Below are 24,962 nucleotides of genomic sequence, written 5' to 3'. Positions count from 1 at the left end.
TTTGAGAATAATAATTATATAGGAGTAGAGCAGCATATAAATCTTCCTTCCTTGAAATCATTGCAGCCTTGCCAATTCAGTAATCTGTGTGAAATCCGTCCTGGGCCACGCTGCCCACTCCAAAGCAGAGCTGTCCACGTCCCGTCTGGCTTGTCCTCTTGACAGTCTCAGCAGAAAGGTCAACGCCCGAGGCTGTCAGAGAAGTGCTGCTGTATTGAGATACCTTATTATCTCCCTGGAGAAGAGGCTGGGATAGGATGTGTGACTGAGACTGACAATTTGTTCCCTAATTTTCTCAATAGTCCAGGGACATGTACATTATTTGGGCAACAGCTGGCTGAGTCCATTGCCAAGCTGGCTTGGTAATGGTCCTCGGTGCAATGCAAGAGAGCAACTAGATTTTTTCTTTTTTTTTTTTTTATTTGTGACCAAAAATGTTTCCATGTACCTGGGAAAGCTGAGCGGTTTTGACCAAAAATGTTTCCATGTACCTGGGAAAGCTGAGCAGTTTTTTGGGAAATTTAGGAAAATGTAAAGTGTTCTGTGCTGGCAAAATTGCATCTACGACAATGTCTGATGTAATGTAGGGTGAGAAAACCAAAGTGCTGGTATAACTTTCCCTGCTTTTGCTCTTCAAATTTTTTAGCACCTTAAGTACAGTATATTTTCTAATTTGAAGTCCCTATATTTCTTTTTGTTACAGAGAGAACAGCTAAATAAAAGTGTAGGTACCAGAAGGTATCCAGCAGTAAATAATCTGGTGAACCTTACTGGAGTTGTGTGGTGCACGAGCAGTGATGTAGCCTATTAGGAAAGCTCCCTGTCTGCTGTGAATACTGCCCCTTCCCTTCCTCTTTCTCTTGGTGCTGATTTACTGTTAATTGCATTTCAGACAAATTGGAATGGACTAATAGACTCAAGTCTATTATCCCAGCTTTTAACACTATGAAATCATGTTTAGTGCTTTGCTCTCGGGAAGGAAATGAATATCCCTAACGTTTTCCTCCCGGTAGTGACAGAAATACAGATGGAGATTTCTGCATTAAAAAAAGTGGAATGGGGAAAGTGTGAGGAGGAATGGAAAAAATAGTCAAATCTTGTGCTTTAGTCCATCAACTGATTGCTCTTTGGGTGAGATACCTGTTTCCCAATTATGCTAGTACACACATCTTTGCATTTTCATTTATTTTTATTCATTTGCTTTGTAGTGCTTTGTCCAGCTGTGCTCTAAAAGTCAAGGAGACTTTTATTACTTCTGATAGGAGATTAATTATGGCATAACTCCTGTTTTCTTTCAATTTTTTGTAATTGTTAGACAGCTCCTTAAATGATGTAAGTTAATAGCTTGCTGTCACATTGGTGTATTGACCATTTCAGAAGGCTGAAGGTCAGCTATAGCTGTATTATTCTGAGTGTGCTCTTGAAATGGAGAAAATGAGACAGACCCTGCTGGGGAAGCCTGGATTTGGGAAGTCTGAGTGAGCAGATCTATGTAGAGGTGCTGTGCTCACTCTCAAGCAGAGTCCCAGGGGAAAGGAAGAGAACAGAAGAAAAATTTCTCCATCCAGGAAGACTGGAGAAGAAACAGCTTTTACTCCATCCAACAAGACTGGAGAAGAAATAGCTCCAGCAAGCGATTTCTGCTGTCTGCTATGGCTGGCAGGACCAAAGCCCTCAAGGGATTACAATTTAAGTCACTAGTTAATACTGTAGGAAAAACTTGGAAATTTGGAATTGGAAACAGCTTTGTGTTATCGTGACAGTACATAGGAGAGGAATGTATCTTTCAAAAACCTGGGTGTGATGGTTTAGTTTTGCTGTGAAAACTAAGCTCATGGTGCACCTGGATTCCACAGCGTGTCTGGGTAGAGCCCCAGTACAATCACTGGGTCTTTATTCAGCTACATTCTCTGTGCATGCATTCAGTCTATCTAGCTCTATCTTTGTTGTCTTTGTGAAGTAATTCAGCAGTAGACAGTCATGTTCCTCCAGCTGAGCTGGTCACAGACATTGCTACCTGTGGCTGATGGTCCCTGTCCACCTTACAGAATCACAGAATGTTAGGGATTGGAAGGGACCTTGAAAGATCATCTAGTCCAATCCCCCTGCCGGAGCAGGATTACCTAGATCACATCACACAGGAACACGTCCAGGCGGGTTTTGAATGTCTCCAGAGAAGGAGACTCCACAACCTCTCTGGGCAGCCTGTTCCAGTGTTCAGTTACCCTCACTGTAAAGAAGTTTTTCCTCATATTTATGTGGAACCTCCTGTGTTCCAGCTTGCACCCATTGCCCCTTGTCCTGTCAGTGGATGTCACTGAGAAGAGCCTGGCTCCATCCTCATGACGCTTGCCCTTTACATATTTATAAACATTAATGAGGTCACCCCTCAGTCTCCTCTTCTCTAAGCTAAAGAGACCCAGCTCCCTCAGCCTCTCCTCATAAGGGAGATGTTCCACTCCCTTAATCATCTTCGTGGCTCTGCGCTGGACTCTCTCTAGCAGTTCCCTGTCCTTCTTGAACTGAGGGGCCCAGAACTGGACACAATATTGCAGATGCGGCCTCACCAGGGCAGAGGGGGAGGAGAACCTCTCTTGACCTGCTGACCACACCCCTTCTAATACACCCCAGGATGCCATTGGCCTTCTTGGCCACAAGGGCACATTGCTGGCTCATGGTCATCCTGCTGTCCTCTAGGACCCCCAGGTCCCTTTCCCCTACACTACTCTCCAACAGATCTGTCCCCAACTTATACTGGTACATGGGGTTGTTCTTGCCCAGGTGCAGGACTCTACACTTGCCCTTGTTATATTTCATTAAATTTCTCCCTGCCCAACTCTCCAGCCTGTCCAGGTCTCTCTGAATGGCTGCGCAGCCTTCCGGCACGTCAGCCACTCCTCCCAGTTTGGTGTCATCAGCGAACTTGCTGACAGTGCACTCTATTCCCTCATCCAAGCCATTAATGAATATACTGAAAAGAACTGTTCCCAGTACCGACCCTTGAGGGACTCCGCTAGACACAGGCCTCCAACTGGACTCTGTCCCGCTGACCACTACTCTCTGCCTTCTTTCCTTCAGCCAGTTCACAATCCACCTCACTACCTGATCATCCCGACCACACTTCCTTGGTTTAGCTGTGAGGATGCTGTGGGAGACCGTGTCAAACGCTTTACTGAAATCAAGATGCAGGGATGCAGGGCTGCCGGCTGCAAACCACCTCGCCCTCCGCGGAGCAGGGGCTGAGGCGCGGCCAGGGTCCCTGTTTCTGGAGGCGATGGGGTTTGCTCGGGGCTTTGGGAAGGGGCCAGCCCCGCACTGCCCCCGCCCCGCCGCCGCTCGCACGCGTGCAGCTGGGCGCCCTCTGCTGTGTCCCAGCGTGGCACCTGGGAGCTGGGCGAGCGGTTTTGGGGCGGCGGGGGCGGTACCCCCCCACCGCCACCCCAGAACCGCTCACCACCTTCCCAGCTGCCCCTTTACAACAGGATGGTGGGCAAAGAACTAGAGCCCCCCCACTCCCTCCACTGCAGCAACCGCTTGGAGCGGCTGGATCCCACTGAGCCCCCTCTTGCTCACCCCCAGTCCCCCAATGCCAACTAAGGATGCTGTGACAAGCCCCCACAAGTGTCCTCCTCCCCGTGGGGTGCAGCACCGTGCCCTGGAGCGGGACCTTTCCCCCCAGGGGAAGGAGGAGAAATGCGTTCGTGCTCCCTGGCTTTTCCTCACAGGCTCTTTTCCAGCCGCAGCACCCAGTGAGGTGCTTTGCAGCATGGCTGGGCGAGTGAGTTTGACTGCTGACTTTTCAGAGTGCCTTTTGTCTCGTGCGGCTCCTTCCCTCGAGCCCCACCACCTTCTGACCCTCCACACACACCCCATCTCGCTCGGGCCCCTCCTCAGAGGGAGCCGCGCATCCTCCTGAGCGTCCCCAAGCTGCTTTATGCCCCTGCTTTGGCAAACCAGCTCCAGCAAAGCTGGCAGCAGGGAGCTGAGACATCACAGCGTCCAGCTGGCTCCTCTCCCCCGCTGCCGGAGGGCCCTGCGTGTCCCTCGTGTGTCCCTGATCCCTTTTTTTGAACCTGAACGTGGCCGTGGATTTGTACTCAGGCCCTGACCTGCAGACTCGGGCTTGAAGAAACATCCCCTGCAGCTGCCTCTGCTTCCCCAGGGGAACGTCTGGCAGAGCCCGACACCAGCCACGGGCTGATTTATGCTGCCGCCTGAAATCGAGCGTTGCCCGTCCTGCTCTTCATGCTGGGCGAGCCGAGCCCATTCAAAAACCAGTGTCAGGACCAGTTCAGGTCCTCTAGCGTATAGTTACCCACGTCCTCCTTCTTGCCCTTTTTGCCTCCCAGAGCTCTGCAGTGAATATTTCCTCACCTGCTTCACTCCAAACTCAAGAAGGCTTGGTTTAACTGCACTATATATTTCATTGTTGTATTCTTTTTCTTGTAAATCAGTCCCTCAGTGGATTTGTTAATATTCCAGAGCTGTCTACTTCCTTTGTCCCATCTGAAGTGCTGGCATGGGGATTACAGCAGTTGTAATAATGAGGCACGATCCTGTGCAATTGCATGATAGGAAAGAAATCTGTGATTTTATAAATGAATAGTGTCTGTTGAGAAGAGTTGAAGATTTTCATACATTGATATACAAAAGTAATTGGGACCACTGAAAATCGGAATGAGATGAGCGTGATTTGATATGATATCTAACAACAAGGTTAGAAAAACAGGAAGATACATTGTTTATGGATGGAGATTTGAATTTTCCAGGCCAATCCAGAGTGCCTGGTTACTTTTTTCTGGAGTCGAAGAAGGTAGGAGGATAGGTTTTGTGCAAATGCCTGCACTCCCAGTTTGTGCTAGTTACCCCTTTCTGCACAAATATACAACATGCAATAAACGTAATTAAAAAAAAAATCCAGGTTGTTTTTGATTAAGCTGATTAATCCATCAATATCAGTATAACAGTCGAGGTCTGCTCTCTTGGGCTCTATCTTCATGTTCATATAGCTCTGTGTCATAACCGAGAAGTCCACCTTCTCAGCAGAGCTAATTTGCTTGTGTCCAGTGGGATGCTACTCTGACCATGCTGCTTCCAGTTCTGTAGCTACTGTGCCATAAGATCTCCACCTGGTTTTTGGTTAGTTTGTGTTGGACATCAGAAGGCAAAGAAAGTAGACCTGTGGAAGTCAGAAAGTACAGGAATTACCTGTGTTTACAACTTCGCAAGCCATTTTGTATAGGGAATCTTCTATATAATGAAATATTGTCTAGAAGAGACACAGTTTGCATTATAAAACTAGTGCAGAATAAATGTTTTCTTGAAAGCACTACTAACAAGAGACTAGACTTTTAGAAAAGCAGTGGAACTCTTGCTCAGCTGACACGTGACTTATCTGGCATATTGAAATTTGGTCTGTATCTGTAATATCTTTGTAAATGACTGTTTTATTTAATTAGCAAACACTTAATTAGACAAAGATTTGTCTAGCACCTCCTGTTCATTAAATCAGAAAGCATTCTCTATTTTAATTAGCATGACATTTTCTATAATCAATTTAATGAAATGCCATCTGCAGTTCTAATAATACGGTGTACAGCAAAGGCTGATTGACATGTATGTTGACAGCAAGGTATCAACATTCTCTCTTGTTTGTATTTTTTTTAGGAAAAAGTAAAATATAAGAAAAAAGAAGACTCTGATTTGCTACTGCTGCTGTTTGTGCTGCAAAGCAGAATTTTATTTAAACAACCCAAAACTTAGTAAATATTTTCAATGGGAAAAGAAGCATTTGCAATCTTCAGGTTAACACTGTCAGTAGATTCAAAAGACTGCCCTGAGGCCTCCTTATTCTAGATATTGTGGAGCAGATTTTCAGCATTGCTTGGATGCCTCCATCTCTTTCCTTCACTTTTTAGATGCTGCTTACACCCTCAAGGCTGTTTGATAGATTGCTGTCATATCGGGTGGCTTCTATGCACAGAACTTCCTGAGTACCGATGCTGCTGTATCCCCAGCAAACTCCTTGGGCCCTGCCCTCAAACGGGACCCCAAGGCTCATCAGCTGGGCCTCCTCTGGCCTAGCGAAAGGCAGGCTCTGCTAGAGTGATGGGGGGATGTATCTGCTGCTCTTGCTATGGTGCTTGCTGGGTAGAGGAAGCCCCAGGTTTGGGTCCCTGGTCTGTATTATCATGAGAACAGAAAAAACAAAGTGGACAAAAGCCCATTAGATTTCTGTAATGCTCATCCTTTGTAAGTGAGGGGCGGTTAGGATGTGAATACTTAAAGTCTGTGCTTAGTACTTCTGGGCTCCTTTAGGCAGCTAGCTTAGGCTAAGATTTATAGTGCTATGTACAGATTAGCCAGCAATTAGCTGTCTATGCTCTGTGTACCTTCTTTATGAATCATCTTTTTCTTCAAATTATTCAATACCAGTTGCAGGATGAGCTGCTTAAGTACAGTGACATGTGAAAATGGCGTTTATACTCATCAAATAAACGACCACCATTCAGCGTCCTGCTTTCAGAAAGCTAAATCGTTAAAGTCCATATAGACCCTGGGACAAATTCTTACGCTAGCACAATTCAAGGCTTGATTTTCTGTGATGGTGATGTAATTCAGGGTGGGAGTTAGTCCATTTTTGCTCCCAAATAATACATAATTTTTCATTAGAATTTAAAAGGGCCTGATTTTTTTTAGATAATGTAGACATATATGATGCAATGGGAAGCTATTTGGAACAGTGAGTGCTGCAAATGAATTCTGTAGCATTTAGGACATGGCAGAGTGTTGTCAATAAATTAGGGTAAATTCAATAAATGAGGGTAAAGAAGTTATTGCAGAATTGATGGGGGTCAAGCTGCTTGTCAAATATGAAAAGTTTTGCATTGATTTCTTTGCATTTTATAATGTTTTGCCAGTACTTTGACATTCCCTGGAATAATATATATTAGGCCAGGCACAGTATAGAGCTGCATCTCCTGCCACAACATCTCCTGATCCTGAGCAGAGCCTTTACCAGTGTTGAACCTAAAACAGGAACAATAGCCTTAGTAAAGCTGTTTATATGAAATGCTGCTTTCATTTTAAAAACACCTGAGATTATGATGATGCTATATTTACGTAATAGTTGCATCACTGAGGGCTATATTTATTGATATATACTTCCAAACTATGATTTCAATTGTATGGATTAATAATTTCAGCAGAACACGTGTTCCACGTCCTTTGCCTAGAGACAGAGCACATGATGAAAAGATTTATTTTAAAAACATACAATAGCATAAGAATTTAGACATTTAGCCTCACAGTGATAAAATAAATTATTGTTAGTTCTACAGCTAATATAATTCTGTAAGAGGATATAATATTTATGTTACTGACTCAGGTGAAATTATTACACTGCAATAATCACAGAAGGTTTTGGTTTTAAAGTTTGTTTTCCTGTAATATTTTATTTAATGTTGCATTCTTTGTGAAAGCCAAATAAGTTGTAGAGAACCTGTTCAGCAGCAGGTTTGGTCTACAGAGCTGTATGTGTACCAGGCAGCCTCCCTCAGAGTCAGGTTTAGAAATAAGCTCAAAATCAAGGTGGAATAAATTCTTCTCAAAGATAGTTATCTATAATAATAGCTGAGCCTACAATACCTTTTTCTGGCTGCCTATCATCAGTGACTGCTGAATCACCAAGTTTGTTACCTTCTTCTGACAGTCATAAAGTTTGTCTTCTAACAAACCCAATGAGTTTAATTAAACTAGACACTGCAGTTCTGATGAAAAACCTTAAATATGCAACACTGAGAACAAGGAAGATATTTATGTCAGTCTTTGTAGAAACTCTTGCAGTCGAGTGACTCAGTTTGGTAAGCCATACTCGGACCATCTCAGTGAGTAAACTAAACCACCTGCTGCAGGGTAAGGCAGGGGAGAGCAGTACTCCATTTTGTCTGCCTGGGAAAAATTTCTCTTCTGAGATTTGTGGATTTTGCATGCTGTGCCTTTGAGCATCATACCAAGCATACACCCACACGAATTCTCTGATCCAGGTTGTAGCCCTAACGAACCCCTGTATCCCATCTGCAGCTGAGATCAATATTTGATAGTTTGTAGGAAAGTGGAGTAGAAGGCACAAACAGGAGACGAGTTATGCATCAGAAGGAAAAATAAATATCACTTGATCACACAGGCAGTCAACTAAAAAAACGCGAGTTTTGAGATTTTTACTAAAATGGTCTTAGCACAGAGCTACAGGCATGAGTTATATTGTACAGACAATCCCCCATTCCCAAAGATTCATTGCAGAAAGGGATAAGAAGATCAATAGAGGGAGTTAAATCCAGATTCCAGGTCAGAAGAGTTCTCAACAGCCATGCAAACTCAACCTTTTATATTTTTACCCACATTCAAAGTAGAATAATTCTTGACATAAAGATCTAAATAATTATCTTTAAGAAAAGACGTCCCAGGGCTGCTGATTCTGTCATCTCCTTTGCTGAGCCCTTCCACATATCCCAATGTCCATATGTGTCGTCAGCTTTTCCCAAAACTGTGTATATATATGACCTAGATGTCTTTGAACTTTCTCTTTGTTAACCTGAATAATTTTGGCTGTTCCAACCTTACATTTTTATGTTTTCCTTCTGATCCAGAGTTACACTGGCAATTTCTTAGCACTCCTCTGTGCTCATTTCCCATTCTCATAGTGTGCATTTGAGGAACTGGACATCTTACAATAACATCAATCTTGCCAATGGTGTGAGCAGAGGGAAGATCACCCTAGGACTTCTATTCATGATCCATTTATGCTGAAGAATTGCATCAACTCTTTTTGCCTTGATATTTCATTGAGAACACGTAGTTCACTATTTAACTGTGTAAGCCCATAAGCTTTTCTTTTCATTACTGCTCTTCAATTCCAGTCTCTCACCTACAATAACAATCAGTTAACCAGGTGAGACAGATCACTTGGTAGAGTACCCTGTCTTCCTCTTTATTTTTCTTAGTGATACTATTTTTAATCTTCCTACTGTGTTTCCCATTAATTCTGCATAATGTAAACTTTGGAATCACGATGTCATAAAATAAATCAAATACCTTGAAGAAAACCCAATATACAGTTTCAGCATAGTTGCCTCAATCAAACATAACCCTGTCAAACTTTGTTTAACAAGATCTATGTTCTGTAAAATACTATCAGGTATTAATTATATTGCTAACAGGTATTTTGTAGGAAGAATCCTGGATTTATTGTGGCACTATTTTATTTGGGACTGATGTCAGGATAACTTATGTACACATCCTTGGTTGTCTGTCTTCACCTTTTAGTAGCACAGAATAAACTTACCAGTCATCCAGTGCTCTGGAGTTTCCAAAGTTTTTAGAAATTTGAGAACTGTTACAAGTAGGAAATTTTGAATGAGTTGTTGTAAAGACTGTTTTCTGTACATCATCCAGGGCTGGTGACTTGATAACTCATGTTCTTTATAGAGGCTTCCTCACATCTTCCTTTGCTCAAGACAGAATACTTTCCATTTTAGTGATGTCCTTAGATGGATATGGCTCTTCAGTGCTGCAAGAGGTTTTTACGTGATACTACTTTCTGTTTTAAATTAAACGAGAATTTCTTTGAAGTAGGAACTCTACTTTTCTGAATGGCTTTGTGAAGTGTCAGGGATCCCTGGACAACTTTGTGGTGAAGACACCAAGATAATAAACAAACTAAATCGGTTGTGTAAATGGACAATGTTAAGGAGTAGGTATTTTCTTCTGTAGACTTTTTGACCCTCGGTAACAAAAATTTCAAAACAAATGTATGTTTATGGCTCTTATTTACATTTGAGCTATCAATAAAAAAAAATCATCATTATGTTGTGTGAGCACCAACTATCACATTATCCAGCCTGACAAACTTTTGATTGCAATGAGACTTCCACAGAAATTAATATGATTGCTTTTGAAGACTGTATTTATGCTCAACGCTTGCATGGTATTTTGATATAATCTTTTATCTGAGAACTTCCATGCATTTTACAAGCGTTCATTTAATTTATGCACTTCGGGAGTTAACTACTGAATCCAATGTAGAGATGAAAGCCCAAGTTCAGTGAGAGGTATAATTACTGCCCAGTAAATTCTGCCTTTTGAAGAGGTCTGACTCACAGTTTTCTGTTCTGATTGTTTGAATTAATTTTCTTCTAACTTGAGAACAAAGGCTTTAATTTATGTCATTCACAGTATTTGCTATTCGAAGTGCTGTTTCACACTGTGTGTATGACTTGCAAGAGAGCCCTAGGACTATGTATTTTACTTGTGGTCCTGTTAGCAATTTTAAGGGAAAATTCTTTATTTGGGTGAAATGTTCTTGGTAGTATTAGTTAATGAGGCATGTTGCTATAAATCCTGTTGGCCAGATGTACATGGCATGCAGAAGAGTAGGTAACTGGGAAGGAGTTACGTTCTGATACTGCTGTTTGGACTTGGGTGGCATGTTAGTCTCACCTATGGACAAAAAAATGCATTGTTCAGAGCCCTGTTCGAGCAGGAGGAATGAACATGACTAGTTGTTGACAGCTGTTCAATTCCTCTGGGTTACACGTGCCATTTCTCACATTCAGGTTTACGCATAATTGGGGAGAGGTCTTTGGCCAGACAACTTTATTTTTTCTATAATATTGCTTAGCACCGTGGTACAACATCATTGGGGATTTTGAGTGCTAAGAATACATGCAAAAACCCTAAAAGAAGTTGCAAAAACTTTGATATTCTGTATTAGCCAGTAACCTGAAACCAAAAAAGCTTTATACAAAGTGTTACCTCTTTTTATTCAAAATGAATATTTGAAATCTTTTTCTTTATAAGAAGTTATTAATTCCACACTTCACAATCTAATTTTCCTTCCTAAACAACAGCTCCAGTAATCCTGTCCTGAACTCCATCCCACCCCACTTCCCATCCATGATCCTAAAATAGCTTAGTAAGCTCTTCAAATAAGGCTTCATTAATTTTACAGAATGTACTAGAGGACATTCACTTGTGCTGTATATGTAGAGTTTCTGTGGAGTCAATTAAAATACAGCTACATTTTTCTGAATAAGTGAAGCGTATTTTTTATGATAGCATAACCTTTTTCTCCAGTCATGTTTACTTCCCACTTCATAAAATTCAGGGGTCTGTAATGAATTTCTCAGACATTACTGAGGATTAGTAAAGTAGTTCTGTGTTTTCTTTAGGCTTAATTTATAACTTTTCTTATGTTTTCTGCATTTTTATTACAAAATAGTTTCATTTGATGAAATATAAATCTCTTATATGGGTTTTAAGTAACATGAAAGAATCATCACTCAATCTATTCAGTCTCTTACTAGAAATAGTGGGAAATTTGGAACCTTTTTTTTAAAATCAAGGCTTGTGTAGTTGTGTATTTCTTGGTAATTTTGCAGGTATTGATACAAACAGATACAAAGCCTTTTTCATAGGAGCCACAATTAATTTTTTGTTTAGTTCAAGTGTAGTTGATTATTTTTCTTATGGAAACTTATAAATCAAGTAAGTGGTAGAAGGAAAAAATTACAACAGTTCATCCCATAGTGTGTAAATGTTCTACAAATAGACCTATTTTGCTGTAACCCTCCATTGCTAGCATTCAGCTTATGTGACGAACTGGTATTCTGTGGCCCAGCACTAATCACACAGGACATGGACTGTCTTAAGATATAGTAAGTATTGTTGTCAATCCAGTTACCAGAGATGCAGAATAGTGCAGAGGTTTTGTTAGAATCCCTTCTAAGGAGATATGTGAATATGGTGTCCAGCAAAAGCTTTTTTCTTTGCAAAACTTTACTCTGGTGTATGGTCCTTTTCCTAGTGAATATGATTGGACCTTAAAGTGTCAGAGTGGCAGTGATATCTAGGTGAGAGCGGTTTTACATTCAAGATGTCACTTCATTCACAGGAACCCCACTGGATATGTTTGTGCCTCAGAAAATGTTTCCATTTAAATGAACCCATATTTTTGAGTGAGGCGAACATGGTATAGGGCATAAACTGATATTTTTGAAGCTTGTGACGCAAATCAAAAAAACTAGGTATCATGAATACAATTCTTCTCTCAGTCTTGTTTATGTATTATAATAAAGATATTCTAATGACTTATTCTCTACAGATGTTGTATTAAATACTCAATGTGTTTGCTAACTGTTAATGCCTTTGTTGTTGCAGATACGTCAGTGGTGTATAAAAATAGGGATGGACATGTTGTTGAACTGAATGTAGAAACAAATACAACTACATTATTATTGGAAAATACAACTTTTGTAAGTAATATGTATTATTTACTCATTTCTTAGTGGACGTCTGCTAACATTTTTTCATGCAACAGGAGCGAGAGAGTATAATGTTCAAAGGTTACAGAAAATATGTTTATAACCTAGACTAGATTTTATATAAATGGAAAATATAATCCATTCCTCTGTCAGTGCACCATTTCTGGCTGAAGTTATTTGTCATTTTATTCAACCTTTGTGTAAACAACCAAGATGTTGGAGGATATGTTGTTGGCTGTAGTCCATGCTTTGTTCAGGCCATTTGAAGGATCATGTCTGGCATATATGCTGATGAATCTACACGATGTCTATTATAATAAGAGTTTTCATGAAACAGGGGAATGCTGCTCAAAATGTTGAGAGCTTTTCACTATTAGAAAAGGGGAAGAGTGTTCAAAAATTGTATTAATATTTTCCTTTAAGCTAATAAATATGCATAGAAAAATGTAGTTCCTAGTTCTCTTAATCTCTGTCTTACTTGTTCCTCTGTGCTTTAATGGCAGACTAGATGGTTGGGGATTATTCCTCCTGACCAGTAAGTAGTATATACATGAGTGGTTTGCATGTGTTTCTGATTAGCAGTAATTGCTAAGAAATGCTTTAATGCCTTAGACTACACTTACTTTGCTTGGTGCTGTTAGTCTCAATGATACCACTTATATCCTACCCTGTAATTCTCGTTTATTGGGGGTTTGCAGCGTAAATACGTGCCTTGTCAATCTTTCCTCATAAATACTCCATACAGACCACCGGCTGTTATTGTTAATCCCTGTATTTTTAATTTAGTAAAATCTTTTATACCTGCGGACCCAAAAGGATGACTCATTTTCATCAGCGGTCTTTGGCAAAGGCTTATTTTATTCCTGGTCTGTTCCTGGCTTTTGCTGATACAGATTCCTCCTTTCAAAGCATAAAGCCCTTGGTGACCTTTCCTTCTAATTCCTCAAGCTAGAAAAAGGAGAGTAGAAGTTCAGGAGAAAGAACTTGATGCTAGGTCAATGTAAAGATGAAGGAGAAGGGAGGAGAGAATTATATTTTAATGGTCTGTGTGTGAGGCTCCCTTTCTGTAAGCTGCACCCTTCCATATGCTGGGATGTGCCTCAGGGTACCTCTTAGCCCAAAAAAGGCTGGCAGACACAATTAAAAGTGGGTGAAAAGGTGAATCTCTGTAAAGTACAAACCACAAAGTATTGCAGAAACATTTTCCCTCTTATCTGTGTATGTGTGTGTGAGCACTTGGCTGGCTAGTAGAGGATTAACTGTGTCAGCCCTGTGTATTGCCTTTAGTGCATAACTTGGATGCAAGCAGCTGGTTGGACATCCCTGGCTATAAAACTTGGCTGTAATGATAAGACTTGAGTTTCCTCACAGATGAATTAATACACTTTTGGCTGCAAGTATTTGGCTCATGCGATGTCAAGTGTAATGCCAGCATGACAAGCTATTCAGGCCATTATGCTAAACCAGTCTTGCCAAGTAATGATGGATCAGTATGGACAGGCTGCTTCACTCTGTGAGTGTCACCTCTTTTCATAAAGTTGCTCTTCTCTGGGCTTTTTATGGAACTGATTTATCCTTAAATCACACAGACTGAGAGAGCTCTAGATATCTACTCTTAATTAGAAATGTGGGAAACTGATCCAAAAAGGGTAAGCAACCATTTAACAATTATGTATGAAACAGAGACAAATAAAAACATAAGTGTGTTTTTGCCTGTGAAGCTCCTCTTTGTACACAGTCAAAAGCTAGGAGTGTTAGTGAATTCTGGCAAAGATTATTCATATGGAAGTAGGATAAAAAGCTAAAAACAGAGCAGAAGACTCAGTAAGTTTGTTGGTGTATGTTTGGCAGAGAGTAATGGGAAATGTTTCTGTGCTGAGTTGTCTGTTGACAATGTGGCCAGCGATCCTAACTGGAGATCATAACATTACAGAGGCAGACTGTATGGCTGAAATCGAAAGCTGTCCTGTTCTTCTAAGCTCCATTGTCCCCCAGTTCCCACTGCTAAATGTACTCTTCCAAAGTTAGGCACCTGGATCGTTAATCAAACGTTTTCCTCTCTCAGTGTCACAACTGCTTAATCACTGGTGCATAATTAGAATGGTCCTGGTTTAATGACTCTGCAGAGCTGTCTTGTATTAATAAAAAATACAGCACAGATCCAACATAGGCTGTGGCAATGCAAATTCCCTCATTCTTCCCTGTCGAAGGGTTTTAGTCATGGTAGAGTCACCTTTCGATGGGAGTTATTAGTCTGCTTTCAATCTGCGTTCCCTCTCCTGTTTGCCTCTCTGCTCAAGCAGCCCACAGAAGTGGCAGGTTTTTCGTAGTAATGTTGATAATTGTCCATTGAAAACTGAACTGCCATGATAAACTCATTGCGCAGAGGCCAGGGGCTAGTAATGACTCTTTGTCACTACTGATTGGGCTGCATTTGAACCAGCAGCTCAAAAGAGATTTTCTTTTTTCCTCATTACTAATCCCCTGAAGCAGTCTTCCGCTATGTACAGATCACTGGCTCTTCTTTTGCATCTTAGAGACTGCCATTTTTGTGCAAAGTACATTTCTTTTATCCTTCTTTGTGTTGCTTATTGTCTAAAAGTCAGGTAGCCTGACTGAAGAGCTGCTACGCTCACTATGCATGTGTATCAGCAAAAAAGTAGACTGGAGGTTTTTTTAAAAACATGTGTTTTTTATATATATAAGATTTTTAAAAAAACCCTTTTAAAAATACCTTTAAAAATAGTCATGCACCTGGAAAGAAGACAGACTAGTGTCTTGTCATTCTAAGATGCCCATTTCTCTTCCATAGGGAAGTAACTATCCAAAGTTCCTGAATGAAAGTATTTTTCTTCCAGTTTCATTAGATTTTATTCAGAAGTAGAAGAAATTACTGCACTTCATTTGTCCTTTTCTATAATCAATCTATTAGTAAACAATCTGCCCTTTATATAATTAAACTATCAGCAAAACAATATTATGGATAACAAATACAGTGACAGCAGTGAAGGGAGTAGCTTGTAAAGCACAAAGAATATCTATGGGCATCTCTGGAGATCATAATTTAAAGACATGTTCTAATACATGTTTGTCCTCTGAGTGTATTCGTGTAGTGCACCCTGGTTAAGCTGTCTAATAAACAGTTAATATTCGGAGCCAGCAGCATATAAAGGTTAACAGCTGGAGGCTGGGCAATTCTTCTATTAAATGGAGCCAAAAAAAAGCCCTAGACATTAATCACTGTGTGGCATCCCGATGTTTGCGATGCTGCCTCAATATGTGATTACAGTATGTTCTCTATCATCTGAGGTGCCTATCACCATGACCGTAAGTGACATGCCTAGCAGTTTCTCAGCATTTAGCAATACTTTGTTACACATTAGAGCTCCAAAATAACTAACATTATGCCACATTTATCTAGAGTAATTTCAGTGTTTAACAAGCATTTTATTTATACCTTTCGCCATCAACTATTACATAAAGTCACTAAGAGCAGGTTACCAGTTCACACATAAACCAGCCACAAGACCTGGCTAAGCTGGAGAGGAGAGCATGGAGGACCACATGGTTTCTTTTGCTCAGGGGAGGTTGTCCATCTGGTCCCTAATCATGCTTCTAGCTCAGCCTCTCTAGTCCATCTTACAATCCCTAAATCCAAAACAAAATGAAAAAAGCAAACACAGAGATGAGAGAAGACGTGTGTAGGGACTATGTGTTCTGTTATGATACTTTCCAAAAGTGTTGAATCCTCTGAAAGAAGCCTTTAGGAATTTTGCCTTCATTTCTCCCTCTTAAAAAAAGCTGCAATAATTATGAAAGCAGTAAGACCATTATTTGTTAGCCCTCAGTTCCACTGCTTTTGTGCCCCGCACTTCAAGAAAGATGTTGAGGTGTTGGAGCGAGTCCAGAGGAGGGCGACCAAGCTGGTGAAGGGTCTGGAGGGTCTGACCTACGAGGAATGGCTGAGGGAGCTGGGGTTGTTTAGACTGGAGAAGAGGAGGCTCAGAGATGACCTTATTGCAGTCTACAACTACCTGAAGGGAGGTTATAGTGAAGTGGGAGTTGGCCTCTTCTCCCAGGCAACTAGCGATAGGACAAGAGGACACAGCCTCAAGCTTCGCCAGGGGAGGTTCAGGTTGGACATTAAGAAGAATTTCTTTTCAGAAAGGGTTATTAGAGATTGGAATGGGCTGCCCAGGGAGGTGGTGGAGTCACCATCTCTGGATGTGTTTAAGAAAAGACTGGACATGGCACTTAGTGCCATGCTTTCGTCGACATGGTGGTGTCAGGGCAATGGTTGGACTCGATGATCCCAGAGGGCTCTTCCAACCTGATTGATCCTGTGATTCTGTGATTCTGTGGATGTATACAGAATTATTCGGATACCGTGCGTGCACCCTAACAAACACTCAGTCCAGGATCCTGGGTCAGAAATTAATCTAGCATGACTCCTTAAGGCTTTTGAGTGCAGATGATGGGAAATTTTTTGAATCATCAAATAAGAGGCTATTGATTTGTTTGCAATGCCCAACAATACAAGTATAATTGTTTGCAGTTTGGAAACTCTGTAATAGAGTCTTGTATTTACAAGAGCTTCCCCCAGCTGTGTGCTTTGGACTCTTCTTAAACCCAGCAATTCCTGACTTGCTGTCCCCCTTGATTTCGGTGCCTTTCCGCAATGCTTTTCAAGCTCAAGGGGAAACTGCTTCCTGGTGCGCAGCCATCAAATCTTGCTAAGTTGCAAACCTGTTTCCAGGGGCTTGCCGGGGGAGTACACCCTAGAATATGTTGTATTGTCGTATTACTGTGGACCATCTTTTACACAAGGATGGAGAGAGAAGGATTACTTCTTGCTGCCTGCTAATTAGGGGATGGCATCAGAAGGGTGAGCAGAGCAGGAGTAGTTGTGGCTCATGAATCACGGTTAGGCTGTGGTAGCCCATCTGTGAAAACCCTGTGGAGGCCTTGCAGCCAAAGGCAGAGAATAAGAGTTTTAGTCCAAGCAGAGCTTTTGACAGGGACTGTTTTGTGCTGTTTTATCAAAGTGTTGTTTATAAACAGCCCTTCTTGTTGATAGTTCTTTTCGATATTCTTTTTGGTTTGTGTTCCGCACCACCACACCCCCTTCCTCTTTTGATAGGAAGCTCAGTGCAGCATCTTAATGCAATTATAGTTCCTTTGTTTATTAATGTAGATTTAATTGCAAGAGTAGTTTACATGCTTGTATTTTAAGAGCCTTGCGTAACAGATTAATGAAAGGGTGAATAATGGTAAATACATTAAAAGACATTATATAACCACATAAATATTAGTAATTGTTGCAACACTGGACATTTTAATGACCCGCACATGTTGTAAAGAGGTGGTTATGAACATTGTAACATTATCTCTGCTCTCCCATGCTCCTCTAAATGTTAAATAACCCCCTCAGTAAAACCTTTTCAGTAGAGGGGTTTTTATGAGTTAGGGTTTATTGTTGCAGTGCACCACTGTGCATAGAGATGGGAAAGCCTGACAGATGGAAGGGTTTGCAGTCACTGTGGTTTCGTGGTGGCCATTGGTTTTTGTCCAAGTGAAGGAGGTTTCAACATACAAAATGCAGGGAACAGTACTCCAAACTGTCAGGTTACGGTAGCTCTGTGTGGGACCTCTCTAAATAATAGTCCTAATGAGATCATTCCTTGATATAGAAAATAGTTAAGGGTTAACTATATCAAAGATGGGGAGTGGGAGGGAGAAAATTTAGTGATTTACTGATTGGAGGTTATTTTCTACTGGGTAGGCAACAGTGCGAGGCTCCTGTGAGCTGCACAGGTCTGTTCATGTCTTTTTAATGTCCTACAGTCACCTCCTCATGTGTGTGAAAATATCTTGGGACTACATGAGGAGTTTCAGGTGGGTTTGGGGAACTCAGTTTGTGTTTTTGAGAACCACTTGTCCAGGATGACCCCCATCCACAGGGTCAGTGCCTGTCTGATAAGTTGAGCTGAATACCTGTGAATGCTAATGAACTCCCATACATCAATCTTCAGTTATAGCATTAAGTTAAAATTCTGATACAGATGTAAGTATGTGATATAGAGAAATGTATAATTTCCTAAACAGTATTATTACCACCAGGCTTTAGAGTAACATTCTAGAGGTCTTGAAATATTTTATCCTGGATGAATAACAAAAATTTTTAAAGCCTAAATATGTGTAAAGTGAGCACTAAACAGTAATTGGAGAAGGGTAGTAATAGGAGGGTGGAAGATATAAGTTTCTGGGAAAAGCAGAAGTACAAGAAACTGAAACAGAAGAAGGGATAAAACTAAAGGAAAAACCCAACAACAACAGAGTGAACTCCACAAAAGTGAAAATTTCCTCTAATCAATTTTAACTGTGATGTATTATTTAACTTGAAACTATCCAACTGAAACTATGAAAACAGAGTACTATAAAGTGTGTGACATGTTAAAGATACGTTCTTACACCTCTGGGCTAGACTATATTATAGGCAACTTCCATCTCTGTGCTTTATAGCATATTTTTGAAAGACTATGAATAAGGCACTGATTTAAGTGTTATAGTCATTAAAATTCACAAAAACAGCAGTTTATCTAGTCAAAGTGTTTTCTGGTTGCATACAGCTGATGGTTTTCATAGGGATTTTAAGTCTTGATGTGGCTAGGTAGAACTGTCAAATATTAGGGACATAAGGAAATTACCTTCCCTTTTTCCTTCTCTTCTGCCTTTCCTCTGTTGTGATGTGGAAAGGGGATGAGGGTGTATACAGGGTGCACTGTGCAGCACCCTGTTGAATTACCCCCCGTCTCCTAACTAGCTGATACTGTGCAGTGATGCAGAGGGAGACAAGCCCTGATTCTGCATGCAGGGACGGTGCCTAATTAGCCAGCTATATTTCTCTCTCTTTCAGAGCTTATTTGTCCAGAGCTACATTTCTTAGAGATCAAGCACAGCTAAACCATAGAGGCGTAGTCATACGGGCCAGCATTTAGGTCTGTCTTCCTGAACGAAGGCTCAACAGCTCCTGACAAAGCAAGAAGCTTGAAAAGTTGCAGATATACAGACATGATAGCGGAACAAGCATCCTCCACATTTTTGATAACAAGACACCTGAGGTTTTTAATTCCCAATGTTTCCAATATGATATTTTTCAACACTTTCTTTAAAACTCAAAAATGTGTTCTGAGAAGAGAACAAACCTGTGGGATCAGAGTCTTCACTTCTTTTTGATGAATAAATATATCTAATCCCTGTAGTGAATGTCCCAATAGACAATCTCCCAAGGGCTTGAGTGGCATACATCTCACCTCCTAGAGCAGGGACTGAAACTTTCTTTTAAGCCCATCACCAGCTGATCTTACCTCTTCAGTTATGGAGTCAGGCATCTGTTGGTTGATGAAATACCTGAGATAACGTATATGGTGAAAAAACAAAATCTGTCTTTTGTTTTAGTGAACTCACAGATTGTGAGCATACAAGCCATGTTAGGCAGGAGGAATAAGTCAGGTGATTTTTAAATTTTTTTTTCCTGTTGTTAACCTAGAAGGGCTTTTTCTGCACACACAAGTAGACAGTTTCTGAATTTATTGCCAAAATTGTGCTTGTCTTTATCAAAAACACCCCAAAACAGACCTCTATGGAAATTTAAATCACTTGAAGTGACTTTAAGTCATTTAAATTTCTCTGAAATTCTATTAGAATTAAATGTATATTTCCTTAAAGGCTTGATTGTAAATCCAACTTTAAAAAAATAGGCTAATTATGTTTTTATGATAATTCAAAAAAAAAGAATTCAGAAAATTAAGAAATCAACATTGCTATCAGCTTTAGTAAAGAACAGATGATTTCTGCTGTTCTCATTTTTATTTTATTGTTTCATAAGTGATACATTAAAAAGTATGAAACAGCTTTATGCTCCTTTTAACAAGAATAATGCCATTATACCAACAAAAAGAAAACTATTTTGCCAAAACCATTACCTGCAATCAAGAGATTATAGCTTATTGGCATTGCACATACACCATATGTCTGAGGCATTTCTGGAGGCAAACAGAATTTTGCAGGTGAGTGCAAGCTGAATGAACAAGGTCAGAATCTTCAGTAGGATTCAAATGATTTTAAATCCCAAATCCACAAGACTCTATACTTGGATATAGAATGTGCGAGTAGCTCTTGCTGGTGTTGCCTCAAACTGCCAATAGTTCGCAGCTGAGCTACTCCGGTGTTTGCATTAAGTGCATCATTACTTTTGTGGTGGCATAATCGGTGACTGAAGATTCTTACTAAATGCATGAAATGATAAGCACCACAACCCCTGAGAAGGAATTTGGAAAGTTGCCTGGGTTCTATATTGCTGAAGACTGAGGTAGTGGGGCAGTAATTACTAAACGGCTAGAAAGCAGAGAAATTTCACATCTAAAAATGTTTTCAGTGATGTGCCAAGAAAAGGGAATGTTATTCATAGATTAACATTAACATAGTCTCTGCTTAAAGATGGTTAACTCATAAAAGCTAGTTTGAGCACAGTAGAAATCTGTTCTGAATGCTTTGTAGATACAAAAGGATGCTTTTAGGGTTTTTTTTCCTCTTCTTTCCTCAAGACTGCAGATTTATCTTCTAACTTTTGATATTGTCATGCTCTTGCATCAAAATAATACACAGTTTATCTTCAAAACTAATTTTTTTTCCCTTTGATTTCTTTGGATAGCTTGATTCTAATTATATTACCTAGGAACCTGAGTTTAATCTGTATATCAAAACATAGCATCTTCTCAGTTTATTGGAAGACTAACTTTTGTGTGCCTTAAATCCCTGTTGAATTCATTAGTTCAGTGGGATTAGGCTAACCGGAACAGGATGCTTAAGAAGCAAAATAAGGGAAAGCCTTCCTTTGAATAGTGGATAGATCTTGTTCTGCATACTATTCATTTATTTTCTTTCATCTTGTACCTTTGCAGTTCTGTTATTTTTTCTGTACTACTTTTTCTGTTCTTATCTGTATTTTTCACTTCTTCACCCTTTTCCTTTCATTCTGCAAATAGATGTCTTGAGATTAATTTAAAATTATTTCCTTCGGTGCCCTTTAATGCACATTCTTACCTTCCTCATACATTACATGCATTAAATTCTTTCTGACATCAACATTACCCCTTGATTAAATTACAGCCCTGAATTCAATTGGGTGTCATGTAGTCTTGGATAGATAGAAAGCAATATTAGTTTTATAATACTACCTTATGTTTCACTCTACTCTCCACTAAGCATTTTCTTTCTTATAAGAAAGAGTTATTCTTTAGTGCAATTGTCTTGCAAAATATTTATGTACTTGGCGTTAGAGAAAAACCGTACTGACATAGTGCACACCTATTCTTTTTCTTGTATGTTACTTTTAAGCCTAACCTAGTGATGAATCTCCCTTATAATCATTCCTGAGGTGCACACCAACCAAAGTGTCTTCCTTCGTCCTCTGTAAATGAACTGGTTATAGTTGTTATCCTTGAGCTTAGTGCTTGCAATCATGATAAAAAACTCATCAGCTTCTCTAATTTGTATTTAGTCTCGAAGCCAGATTCATCTGTTGCCATTTTACTGATACCAGCAGATTGGACTAAGAAATATGAGTCCTTCTTTTGTGAAAATTACGTAGGTGTTCTAAACCAAACCTGTCTTATGAATGGGAAGATCTTAAATTAACTGTAAGAAAATTTGGAAAAAATGGTCCTTCTTATTGCAAACTCACTTTTATTGTTACTTCATTTTAGGTAACATTCAAAGCATCAAGATACTCGGTTTCCCCAGACTTAAAATTTGTTCTTCTTGCTTATGATGTTAAACAGGTAAGCCAACTATTCATAACCAAAGAGCCTCTAAATTAAAACTCTGAAACCCTTGTTCTTTTGTATATTTCATCTGCAATTCCACATAATATAATATGATTAATGTATTTGATTTCTCTTCCCAACACCTTCTGATGAATGATAGTGAAGTATGTATTTAAGTGTGTACAGAAATACTGCAGGGTTCTCAGTTGAGGCAAATTGCCACAGCTCCTCTGAAATGTCATGCTGGTTTAAGTAGTAGAGGTTTTGTAACCCTTAATCTGTTCTGTTACTAACTGATTATGTGAAAGCCTATATTTTTATATTCCTTTCTGTTCTAAACAGCTGTACGTGTCATTTATGAACTATACTAAAAAAATCTAGGCTGATTCATGTCATGGAAGTTTTATTGTTGGCTTCAGCGGTCTGAAACCTGATAGTCTAAAAGTCTCTTGGACCATGTAATGCAGTGTATTCTTTGTTTCTCCTAGTATCTAGAGATTTTGTATGCTATTATGTTGTCAGAAAGAGTTTCAAATAATAATACCGTATAGAGTTTTCTAATACAAATCTTTGAACAGAAACAAAAATAAAAATAGTTTTATGAATTTCCTCTGTGCATATTGGCGTTTGTATAAAAAGTGCTATTATAATATGAACTGTTATTCATTACAGAATAGTTCTGGACTGATGGACTCAGTGGTCATTCAAGCAAGTTTGGGTTGTTTTGGGTTTTTTTATTTATTATGGAACAGTAAAATTTACAAATACCTGTTAATACTTGTGACCTTAATATCAGAAATCAATGTTCAGAAATGAGAAAAGATTACTATTATTTATCACATTATACTACAGTATAGTAGTTTACTTATTGTTTTGTGTTGGTAACTGATAATACAATAGCTGTGTGTTGTGGATTGAAATTCTTAGAACAATAAAATACTCATTTCCAGGTCAGTATACAAACCTTTTCGGCCTCCTGGTAATATTGGTGTATTGATCTGTATAGCTGCAGCTTTAATTTATATCTGCAAATTGGAAAATGTGCTGAAAGCTGATCTGAAATATTCTAAACGTGTTGATCTAAAATGTTTTGTTTACTTGGGACTAGATCCAAGTAGGTTTTCTACTACCAATTCTAGTGGATTCTAGATCAAGCTCTTTTTATGGTATGTGTTGACCAATAAACCAGGAAAGAGCTGCTGTTGTTCAGTTCAGTGTTTTTGTTGTAGAGGGTTCCAGTTTTATTCCTGTCTGAAAAATATTTGCTCCTTGCTGTTTCCCTTCTTGATTGCTTCTTTTTGTGTGAGAGAGTTTGATAATCCCTTATACTGACTTAATTTCCTCATTTGATGTATTGAAATTTTCATTTTGGATGGGTTGGTTTGCTTGGGCTTTTCTTAGTAGTTGCATATATATCTGATGTAGAAATACAGGAAAACATGAAAATATCCGTCACACTTTATTACATCTAAATGTAGTAACATCAGGGATGAATCCCTGCCCCACAGTAAAAGTGGTCTATTGACATGCAAATTGCTCTCAATACCTGCTGAATATATCACTTTTCAGGAGAACTCTCCTTCTGTATTTCATTCTTGGTTTTGTTGCAAAAAGAAACTTTTCCTTCGACAGTCCAGTTGCTGGTAGTTACTTAGAGGGGTGAGGTTTGCAGCATTTACATTTTGCATCATTTCCTTTGCTCAGGTATATGGACAAAAAGTAATTAAAATGAGAAATGAACAGGGTTTGGCAGCAGTTTGTGGTGGTAGTCCTGGATGGCTTTGGATGAGGCTTGTGATGCTTACTCTTTGAGTGCTCCAGCTGGGCTCATGGCTTTCAAACCAGCAGCATACGGTGATTGTTGCGTCCTCTAGAGCTAGTGGTGACGGTGCTAAAGTTGGCTAATAGCTGGATATTGTCAGCCAGATCCTCAGTTGATGTAAATAATAATAATGCTGTTGAAGTCTGTTCCCTCCTGAGAAGAACCTGTTCCTTAGGATGGAAGGGAAAATGACCAAAAAGAGTGTAAGCCAGTTCTTTCAGAAGTTACAAAAAAATTTATTGTGAATATGTGGTAAAAAGCCTTTTTTCCTCTAAATTTTCTGATTCTTGGGATATTTGTTAGGCTGGTGAGGCACTTCTGTTTTCTCAAAATCTGGTGGGGAAAAGGTATGCAATGGCTTGGAAAGCCTCTTTATTTCTGCATAACTAATGCTTCCTAATAACATGAAGGGTTAAATTAGCGTTCATTCTTCCTTCGCCTTCTCTCCTCAATAAGTCTGGATGAGAGGAAATCCACCTGTCTGCCTTACTCCTTCCCCCAGCTGTTAACTATAAGATTTATTGCCTATAAAATTGGAATTGATATTAAATGGCATAACTTAATTGGGAGTTTTTCAGATTAGTTTCAGTAGAATCAGGCCAGATTCTTTCTTTGTATCTCATTTGAGTGTAACTTTTTATGAAACTGAGGATTTGCTTATTGTTGTGTGTTGCAACAAATGCTTGAGTCTTTAATAATACCCAGTACAAGGAACTGCAAATAACTTGTTGTGAGCATTTAGTTGATCTCTCCATCTGCTGTAAATTGCCACAGACCCCTGGACTTTACTACCTATGTTTGCCCCTTAATTTTCCTTCTTTGTTAAGATTTAGGAGTATAATTGCACTGTAATGTATCTGATGGGATTTCTGCTTTTGCTAACTGTCAAGGCTTTGGGTTCTTAAAATTACAGTGGTTGTTTATGTACATTAATCTGCGTTCTTTGTAACATACAGTAATACAGCTGGAACAGATTTATTAATCAACAGTTTT

The 24,962-nt window shown here is 39.6% G+C and overlaps 1 protein-coding gene across 1 annotated transcript in view; it reads left to right on the top strand.

The window, feature by feature from the left end:
• Nucleotides 1-24,962, top strand: part of DPP10 (dipeptidyl peptidase like 10) — a 304,433-nt gene that overhangs the window by 129,856 nt on the left and 149,615 nt on the right. The window contains exons 4-5 of the mRNA XM_068407227.1: nucleotides 12,217-12,311; nucleotides 22,088-22,162. Coding sequence (XP_068263328.1) covers nucleotides 12,217-12,311; nucleotides 22,088-22,162 — 170 coding nt within the window. The remainder of the gene's footprint in view (nucleotides 1-12,216; nucleotides 12,312-22,087; nucleotides 22,163-24,962) is intronic.

Source organism: Nyctibius grandis, chromosome 9, assembly GCF_013368605.1.
Source record: "Nyctibius grandis isolate bNycGra1 chromosome 9, bNycGra1.pri, whole genome shotgun sequence".
NCBI lineage: Eukaryota > Metazoa > Chordata > Aves > Nyctibiiformes > Nyctibiidae > Nyctibius > Nyctibius grandis.
Note: the sequence above shows the minus strand (reverse complement) of the source record. Positions and strands in the feature narration are given on the sequence as shown.